This window comes from Eptatretus burgeri, chromosome 11, assembly GCF_056783735.1.
Source record: "Eptatretus burgeri isolate ZD-2024b chromosome 11, Ebu_testis_v1, whole genome shotgun sequence".
In the NCBI taxonomy this organism is placed as follows: domain Eukaryota; kingdom Metazoa; phylum Chordata; class Myxini; order Myxiniformes; family Myxinidae; genus Eptatretus; species Eptatretus burgeri.
In genome coordinates, this window is record NC_140971.1 from 91,938,536 (window position 1) to 91,948,328 (window position 9,793).

Below are 9,793 nucleotides of genomic sequence, written 5' to 3' on the forward strand. Positions count from 1 at the left end.
CTGAAGAGGGACCGAGGTTGAAGGATAAAAGGAAAGTCCAACGAAAAGAGAAAAAGTAAGATGTTTGAGCACCAGTTCCGTGTCACTGACTCTCTTTTCTTTTCTTTTTTTTTTGTTATTCCACTTCCAGTCAATCGGGATAGCGACTGAATTTTTTTGTCCTGAATTTCTACTTTCCCAGTTCCTTGCGACAAAAACCGCCGACCAGCATTGACGTTGGAGAACTACCGGCTGATTTTGATACTCCGTGCATTGACATCATGGGCTCAGGAAGATCTGCTGCGGTGATGCGTGTTCAGTTGAGGCAAAGTGAGGTGATTACTTGGGGGGGTGGTGTGCGTGCCACTGACTATCATGTTCACTGCACACGATGCTGTTTTTTTTTTTTTTTTTTTTTTTTTTTTTTTTTTGTATACCTTGGTCGAGGCTCGTATGAGAGCTAACACACAACTCACAGCAAGGAGGCATGTGACAAGAGGGGCGGGAGTGGAAGGGACAAAACATTGGAGAACAGACACAGGTGAACTGTGGAAGGGAGAGGGATGGGGATGGGACGAGGGAACATGGCGAGGGAAGATGGACATTAAAGGGACTTTCAGGAAGGAAAGCAGGAGAATTGAAGGAAGTGGGCTTGGGTGGATTATCGGGGTAGAAAAGATCGAGGATTTGGATGGGGGAAGATAAGAGGTGGTGGTGAACAAGCTGTTTTGAAAGCCTGGAGGGAAGAATGGGAAAGAATAGAGTGAGGAAGTTTATTCCAAAGGCGGGAAAAAGAGGAATGAAAGAGTGAAGATGAGCAGTGATTCGTGATTTTGGTAGTTTTACCAGAAGGGGTTGTTGGCGGACCTTGAGCGCCCTGTGGAAATGTGGTTGGGACAAATCACAGAGAGAGCAGGGGGGCAAGGCTGGAGAGGAGTCGGTAGAAGACAGAAAGACCACCGACCAACCTGCGGTGATTGAGTGAGAGGCCCAAAGACTCAGCTTCATTGCGGGAGATGCCAATGATCTTAAAAGCCCTGGTTTCGACAGCGTGAAGTCGAGAAAGGTGGGAGGCAGGAGCACCAGCCCAGAGGGGAGAGCAGTACTCCATCAGGCTACGGACAAAAGCTTTGTAAGTGGTCAGGAGCTCAAGAGGGCCAAGGAAGGACTTTGCACGACGGAGGATTCCCAGTCGGCGACTGGCTTTTGAGGCAAGGTTGGAAATGTGACTTTCCCAGGAAAGGTTTCGTTTGGTGGACGTCACTCTGATGTCATTCTTATTTGGTGTGGGGGGGGGGCTGCTTAATGCAGCTACCAACCTACCTAATGTTATAATTCTTCTTTTTTCTCTTTCCTCTTGCCTGCTTTTCCAACTTCACTCCTCGTGGAAGATCAAGGAACAAAGGCAACGACGAGAAAAGAAGCTCAAAGATAAGGTCTATGTTTACTTTATTCTGCTTTCACAACTTCCCACATTATTCTGAACTTTTTTGTGGAGGGGATAGGCAGTCAGGTGTTTAGACTTTTGAGGGATTATGGAATCTGAGCTAAATGATGAAAGATGGTTGAGTTAATAGTAGAATGGATCTAGGACTGGGAAATGTATGGATTGTTGCAAATAGAATGTTCCGAGATCACTGTAACCCTTAATTAACACTCGCAAACTACATATTCCATATGTCTCTTCAAAAAAGTGATAAGTGGAGGGGGGAGAATTATTATTTTGCCCACATGTTCCCTAATGCCCCTCTTGCTCTCAAACCTCTGCCCTGTCGTTGGGCAGAATTGATGACTTTGGCTCGGATTTGAGACTTGGTGTCTTGGGGAACTCGTGACTTGCATGCAACTCGAGTTTATAACTAGTTGTTCACAATGTTCGGAAAATAGTCGTTGAATAAACGTCGGATTAAAACGGGGTTGAAAATGAATGGTAAATTCTTTTCAGTCCTGTGAACTTCGGTTAATGATGACACGTAACTTGTACGTGTATACTGTACTGTACAGTGCCTTCACAAAGTATTCACACCCCTGGACTTTTTCACATTTTGTTGTTACAGGCTGAATTTAAAATAGATTAAATTGAACACTGTTGTTTTTTTTCACCGATCTGCACCACCAAATACTCCATAATGACAAAGTGAAAACATGTTTTTAGGAATTTTTTTACAAATGAGCTAAGATCCTCGTCCTCTTAATGTTGACGTCATAAAAACGAATATGACGTCATTGTGATGCATCAGGTTTGCGATAAATGATCTCTGCTAATGCCCGGCTTGATTCCCGCAAACAAAATTCAAACAGCTTGCCTAGTTTCGGAGATAATGGTATAGGCGATTTCCATTAGCGGCGATATTATGACGTCAACTTTTTTTTTCTTGGAAGAATTTCCAAAATCGGAGATGGTTACCGCCTGCGCGTGGGCTTTCTGCATATACATGGCAAGTTTCACGAAGATCCGATGAAAACTCTGGGTTGTGAAACAAATAGGAATGACGGCATAAAAATTGATATGACGTCATAGTGATGTATCATATGTGTGGTAATTCATCTCTGCCAATGCCCTGTTCGATTCCCGCAAACAGAATTCAAAAAGCTTGCCTAGTTTCGGAGATAATGTTTTAGGCGATTTCCATATGCGGAGATATTTTGACGTCATAACTTTTTTTTCTCGGAGGAATTTTCAAAATCTGAGATGGTTACTGTCCGCGCAGGGTATTTTTACATATGTACACCAAGTTTCGATGAAAACTGTAGGCTGTGAAACAAAAAAGTCCACAAGAAGAAGATGAACAACAACGTGAGTAAGACTTGGAGATCCTCCACGAGGATCTGAAATTGCTTGTGCCACTTGGTGAATGCCTACGATATATTCGCAGTGTCACAGAATATATCGATCAATTTGAACAAAGTTTAGGACCCACTCACCTGCGTTTGGCCATGTGGTGCCTCGAGCGGTGCTTTGCTCACTGAAAACGTGAAATTTTATTTTACACCACGTTTCCTCTTTTTCTCCAATCTTTCATTACACGATGTGTCACTTCGGCATCGATAAATACATATTAAACTAGGACACTCGGTAGAGCGCATACCTCCGCCATGTAATGCATGATCCACAAGAACATATCGGGTCCGTTACATTTTTGAAATATCATGACATGCAGTACTATCTCGCTTTTGGCCCCATCTCTCGATGGTGAAGAATAACTTTACAAATTAAATAATTCTCGTATCCAGATCTTCTCTAAAATCGAATCGATGCTTCCTTGTCACATGCCGAACCTGTCCACCAAGTTTCGTCCGAATCCATCCACAACTTTTTGAGATATTGTGCTACATATCATTTTGGCCCGATCTCTCAATGGTGAAGAATCACTTAAATTTATCGTAGTCGGATCTGGATCCGGATCTTCATCGAAATCAAATCGGATCATCCTCGTCACACACCCCACCTGTCCACAAAATTTCATCCGGATCTGTCCATAACTTTTTGAGATGTCCTGTACACAGACAAGCAGACAGAGCGCGGTGAAAACATAACCTCCTTCACCTTCGGTGTTGGAGGTAAAGATGTTTTCAATTGTTCCAAAGCAATGGATCTCAACATCATGGTAGGATAGCCGAGAGGTACGCATGTTCGCTCCAAGCTCCTCTAGATTGGGTTTGAATCCCAATCCAGCTATAAACTGTCATCCTGGTGTTTCACAGGCAGCATTATTCATCATTGTGTGTGCCATCTCTTGGATGGATGTTAAACTGTACGTCACATCTGCTGGAATTCTTCCCCCACCCCTCATCACAGCACAAATATATATTTGCCCCCAACATACCCCTTAAAGCTCCTCCAGGATGCAGTGGGTGTTGATAGCTGTCATAAAGATTTGCTGAAATTTTCCTTCCTGAAAGTCCCTGTAGTATCTATCTTGTTTACCCCATGTACCCTGCCCCATCCCTCTCCCTTCCACAGATATCCTATTGTCTCTGTTCCCCACTGTTTGTTTTTTTTTCCTTCCTTCTCCTGCTCCCCTTGTTGTACATTCTGTGTTAGCGCTCATAAAATCCTTGACATTGTATAAATAAAAACATCCAAGTGAGGTGCATTTTTTTTTTTTGCCCCCACCCCTTAGCGTCTATGCCGTCTTCCCATCCATGTACTCGCGTGCATGCACATCCAAACACATTTCGGAATGACTTACCTGTTTCCTCACAGAGCAAGACCTGGTTTGAGTTGCCCATGACAGAAGTGTCACCTGAAATGCGCCAAAATCTGCTGGCTCTTCGACTTCGTGACTATGCGGACCCCAAGCGCTTTTACAAGCCACCCGATCGTGCGGGCTTCCCCAAGCACTTCCAGGTGAGCCGCTTTTTCCACAAGCAGCGCTTCAATGTAAAGCAAGCAAAACACATTACCGAGAGGGAATTGTCATTGCTGGACGAACTCCTTGATACGATTGTTCGCTCTTCCAGATGGGGACTGTTCTGAACTCTCCGGTGGAGTTTTATTCTTCCCGGATTTCCCGGAAAATGCGGCAGCGCAACTTCCTGGAGGAAATGATGGCTGACGCTGAGCAAAGAAGGTGAGGGGGAAAGATTACTACTACAAATTCTCACAGCTCCCAGAATCGCCCTCGTGGTACGGTGTTCACGTTTATCACAAACAAGTGCTGCGACTTCTGTTGTCTGTGTTTCACGCTCTGCTTGTGTTGCGTTTAACTCTCGATTTTAACGGTAAATTCCGTGGAGTACATATCGTAGAACTTTGTTAGCTTTGTTTATGACTTGGATTGTTATAACTACAATGGCCTTGAGAAGTTGGCTGTTGCACACTGCCATCCTCTAATCTCTTCCGTTTCTCGCTCTCAAATGACACCTGCCGAGACCGTCCCTCTTTCACCTGCAACTCTCCTCTTGCTCTGGTTCTCGTTCTCCCTGCTTTTCAATGGTTCTTGACTGCTGTTTAAATATCCATTTTAAATATTTTTTCAGTGGGAGCACACTTCTTTGTTCATACGTAGCACATGACTGTGGGTAGCATGATTTCCTGGTGATTCAGCTGTGCCGCTGATGCGGTGCCTTTGGTAGGTTAGGGCATGAAATTTTGTTATTTGTTCAGGTTGCTGGCGATAGCGGGCCTACTCTTCGCAATGGCACCATGGGGTCTTTAACGTGCAGCAACTAATGCCGGCAAGCAGGACTTCCAGTTTAGCATCCATCCGAAGGACTGTACGCATTGAATCGCCCTGCATGTGAAACACCAGGATGATAATTAATTTATAGCTGGGTCAGGATTCAAACTTCGGTTTGACAGCTTATAGGTAAGTGTGCATACCTCTTGGCCATCCTGATTGGTTTCCACATCTGAGTTTTGTCCTGGGCTGGCAGAAGAGCCGAGAAGTGTGCGCACACTCCTCTGGGCTGCAACCAGGGTTCGCATCCTGACCCAGCTATAAACTGTCATCCCGGTGTTTCACAGACGGGGCGATTCATCAATCTGTGTACCGTTGCTCGGATGGACATTAAACCAGAGGTCCCATCTTCCGGTACTAGTGAGGATACGTTATAAATTCCCTTCCTAACCTTCGGGGAGCACTGTATCAACCCCATTGCCATGCCCTCAGCCAATGATTAATGCTAACCAAAGAAGAATAAGTCCTGTCCTGCACGTAAGAGTTGCCTCCCTCTTTGGTGTTTTTTTTTTTTTTTAAATTTGTGCCATGGTACCTGACTACAATTGTTGTGCTTTACATTTTATGTTGTGCTTTTTTTATTATTATATTTATTTATATTCATACTATTTATCCTTAAATTATTATGCTACTTGAAGTGTTGTGGGGAAATCATAAAGGAAAGTATTGGTTTCCACTTTACTGAAAGCCTTAAATTGTTCGGACACGTCCGAGCTCAATGGTTCTCAAATTACTTTGTCGCACCAATGGTTTCACGTCTGTTATCTAGCCTTTTTCATAACTTACCCATGAATATATGTTGACTATGAGTAAACTAGATGGGTCGCCAACCGAAGGATGGGCGCTACGTGCGTCCACCGCCCTAAGAAATGCCAGCACGTGATCCCAGCGATATTCAACTCTGTCACGGGACAGATTGGATTATGCCAGATGTAATCACCATTTTCTTAACCTCTCCTTTCCTTGCAGTTTCCGGAAGCGAAAGATGGCTTCAATCATGGCTGAGAGTCAAGCAAAGAGTGCTGGAAAGAAGATTTGGTTGCGTCTTGGAGGATATAAAGTATTAAAAAGAGGTGTGGGCAAGGGAGGAAACAGGCGGAATTCCACCTTGGCATTAAAGAAACAGAAAGAAAAAGAAAAGAGGAAGCAAAGGAGATTGGACTTGTAAAAAGGAAAAGTGTTTCAAACTTTAATATTTTATTAAAAGCTTTTTGCAAACCGTTTCTGTTTCCCACATTGCTGGTTGTCTGCAAGAGCAACTCCTGATAGCTGGGATTTGTCATCGAAGCGGTTTTATCCTGATTTGAAAGCAGAACTATCGAGCACGTGTGGTAATGTGTGATAAACCTTGGCCTCCTCGTCACGATCATGCGACGCGCTCTATACAGAGTGTTGGTTTTGCCAAAGCAGTTTATTGTCCAAGGTTACAATCCTGGACACAGGATACGCGACTGTGCTGGAGATAACTGGCTTGCTCGTGGCGAAGGCCTCCGTGAGCCGTTTAATGTCTACTCGGCTTGGCTGATTCCTTGCCTGCGAAACGCCAGGATCATAGTTTACAGTTGTGATTTGATCCCAGGTTAGATAGCTTCGAGGTGAGTGTGTGTATACCTCTTATTGCTCCTATGATCCTAAGTTTTGTTATGGTCACAAGTGGATTTTGTGTTTTTTTTTTTTTTTTTTTTTTTTGTCTTTGCATGGTATGTCGTGTCACCTTAACACGTTTAAACCTTTACATTTCTGTGATGTAACATTCACTGGTGTTGTTGTAATAATAAATCTCATGATTTAAGCCGGATGTTCGCATCATTCTTTAGCTGAGTCCCTTCTATTCATTCAGATGTGGAAGGAAGGTCCAGAATGGCAGATAGGGCCAAGTCCAGTCGAGTTTGATTTGCAGATATAGATGAATGCAATTGATACCGTCGTTCAGGTGTAGTACCAGCAGGGGGTGTGCTGTCCTGTAGCATTCCATCTTCCGGGCAGGCACATAGTCGACTATTAGTGGTGAACGTGAAGACGACCTTGATGTAACCTTTAAATCGGAGGCCTCATGTTACCTTGCTGCTGCTGGCCCGCCTCAGCCAACTCTCTCCACTTTCCCACCACCCCAATCTTACATGAAGTAAAATTCGAGTGATCGTCCACTGACTTTAAATTGTAAAGAAACCATTTTTTAGTTGTGGGTTTATGATCGAGCTTTGTGCGCAAGTGAGTCGGTCGTTATCGCTTGAATTTTGAGGAAGCTTGGCCACAAGCTTCATTTCTAATGCCTAATGAAGGTGTATTCGGGGTATAAGGGGTGTTGCCCCCCCCCCCCGAAAAAATGTATTTGCTTTCTCCAATGAAACCACACACAATTTCGATTTACCAAAGTTTGTTCACAGCATTTTTTTTAAAAACATCAGTCTGCGGGGAGTTTGAAGGACTTGCTCCTGATCCAGGTGAGCTTCTGGATGTGCGGTCCTATTTAGTTTGTTTCATGCAATTATTTGATCTGGAGCTTCACATTCAGGCAATTTGTTGTTAGTTGCCCAAAATATTTTTGTTTTTCTGTCTCTCTTCCCACAAGTTGATTATATTAGTCGTGGGTGGTGGAGGTGAGGAAATGTGTTATTCATATTTCTTTCTCTTTCATTGCACGTCCCAACATAGAATTGCACACCATTCCTTCATTTCTGAGCCAACACCACAAGTTTGGTGTGGAGCTCCAATCTGACGTACCATACTCTATTACAGAGCGTTGGTTCTGCTGAAGGAGTTTCTTAGATGAGGGTCGTGCTGGGTGGTTTGCCATCTTTCTCCTCAAACGAGGTGGGGCAGGAATTTAATTTGTTCAGGGTGCCGACAATAGCTCGCCTAATCTTCACCTTTGAGTGAGTGCCCTTCTCGTTTGTATCCGTGTTCCCATTAAATATGAAACTAAACATCACATGTTTTGTCTTGTCATTCCCTTGTAATTGAGGTGCTTTCAAAACTCTTATCGGGATGTTTTTATTAAAACATTTCCAATTGGTACTCTTGGGTGATTTTATACGCGTCAAAAGTCAACATCGGTCGCTGTATTCCTTTCAACCAATCCAGACAAGACTTGGCACACAATACATTACCTGGCTATTTGTACACAGTGAAGCAGATGGACTGGGCTGGTGTCTTCAATGTCAAGAAATTCAGGTTGGTTTATGCCAAGCATTCTTTTAACCAAAGCAGATGAGACCGAGCAAAACAAACTTCTGACTACTAACTACTATTACTACTTTAGGCACATATGTATTTCTCTGTTGTCATCCTTTCAATTTCACAATGGTCAAAGTTCAGGGTTTTGGTTTGCAGACGTTTTGCACTTAAAACAAGCTTTTAACTAGAGGGGGAGCACTCGGGACAGTGCAAAACCTCCGCCGCCAATACTGCTGGGTCACTCAAGTGAACCTAAAATCTTATTCATTAAATATGATGTCAACAGTGCTGATAGAGTTTTATAGTTCTTTTCTCCAACATTTGGGGGAGGGGGGGGGTTGGAAATCACTTAAAACATGTAAAAATGCAAAAAATAAAAATCGAAATTTTGTTGAAAAAAAAGTTGCAAAAATTTTTTTCTCTAAATTTTTTTTGGGGGGGGCGGTTTGGAAATCACTTAAAACATATAGAAATGCAAAAAAAAAATTTTTTTTCTCTAACAATTTTTTTTTGGAGGGGGGGTCCAAAATTTGGTCCAAGTCCAAAATTTAATGGCATGATCCTTAGACCATACCTAACCCCCCCACCAAGTTTCGGCGAAATCTGTCGAGTTTTTCCGTAATACTATTCACAAACAAACAAACAAACAAACAGAAAGGGATGAAAACAGTAACCTCCATCCATCTTCGAAGATGGCGGAGGTTAAAAATCGAGCATCACACAATTGTTAGTAAACATCATTTGCAATATTCTCTTAAATTCTTCATAAACATCCGTTTCAAAGAACCACAACCACGATATGTGTTTACTGAGTCACAGCTTTAAGTTGAATGTGTGCCGCAAAGGTCTCTGAGTATGAGATCTGGTGGATTAACAGCATGGGTACGCACACCCGAATTTAAGTTATGTATCCTGGGTTCAAATCCCAACCCAGCTATAAACTGTCATCGCGGTAATTCACAGGCAGGGTAATTCAACATGTGTGCCGTCCTCCAGGTGGATGTTAAAACGGATGTCCCGTCTGCTGGCATCAGTTGGTGGACGTTAGGGATCCCATGGTGCACTTCATGAAAATTAGGCAAGCTATCGCCGGCACCCTGAACAAATTACAAATTTAGCCCTAACCTGCAGAGGGCACTGCATCAGTGGCACAGCCGCTCCTTCAGTCAATTATGCGATCCCGCACCCTCGTGCTGCATACAAAAGAAGAGGATGAGATCCGGTGTTGTGGTAGAGGAGTGCTTCTGCAGTGTTGTTGCATTCCTTCCATATCTCAACAATACAGTCTTGGTTGATGGAACTTCTGGTCATTAAAATCGTGTTATGTCACCTTGAACGTCTGAGAAGTTATTTTGGCTTTCCTAACTCTTCTTCAACCCACGATACTAGTTCATTCGTCGAGTCATCGTTTAAGGTTTGAAGTTGTCAAACGTTGATGTGCTGTCCGTGGCAAT

At 43.3% G+C, this 9,793-nt stretch overlaps 1 protein-coding gene across 2 annotated transcripts in view; it reads left to right on the top strand.

Annotated features, from left to right (window-relative positions):
- DNTTIP2 (deoxynucleotidyltransferase terminal interacting protein 2) overlaps window positions 1-6,383 on the top strand; it is a 15,951-nt gene extending 9,568 nt beyond the window's left edge. For both annotated transcript variants that reach the window (XM_085847389.1, XM_085847390.1), the window contains exons 2-7: window positions 1-55; window positions 182-314; window positions 1,371-1,415; window positions 4,187-4,330; window positions 4,444-4,553; window positions 6,132-6,383. The exon at window positions 1-55 is cut by the window's left edge and continues 1,099 nt beyond it. In XM_085847389.1, the coding sequence (XP_085703515.1) occupies window positions 1-55; window positions 182-314; window positions 1,371-1,415; window positions 4,187-4,330; window positions 4,444-4,553; window positions 6,132-6,330 (686 nt within the window). In that variant the 3' untranslated portion in view covers window positions 6,331-6,383. The remainder of the gene's footprint in view (window positions 56-181; window positions 315-1,370; window positions 1,416-4,186; window positions 4,331-4,443; window positions 4,554-6,131) is intronic.
- The last annotated feature ends 3,410 nt before the right edge of the window (window positions 6,384-9,793 follow it).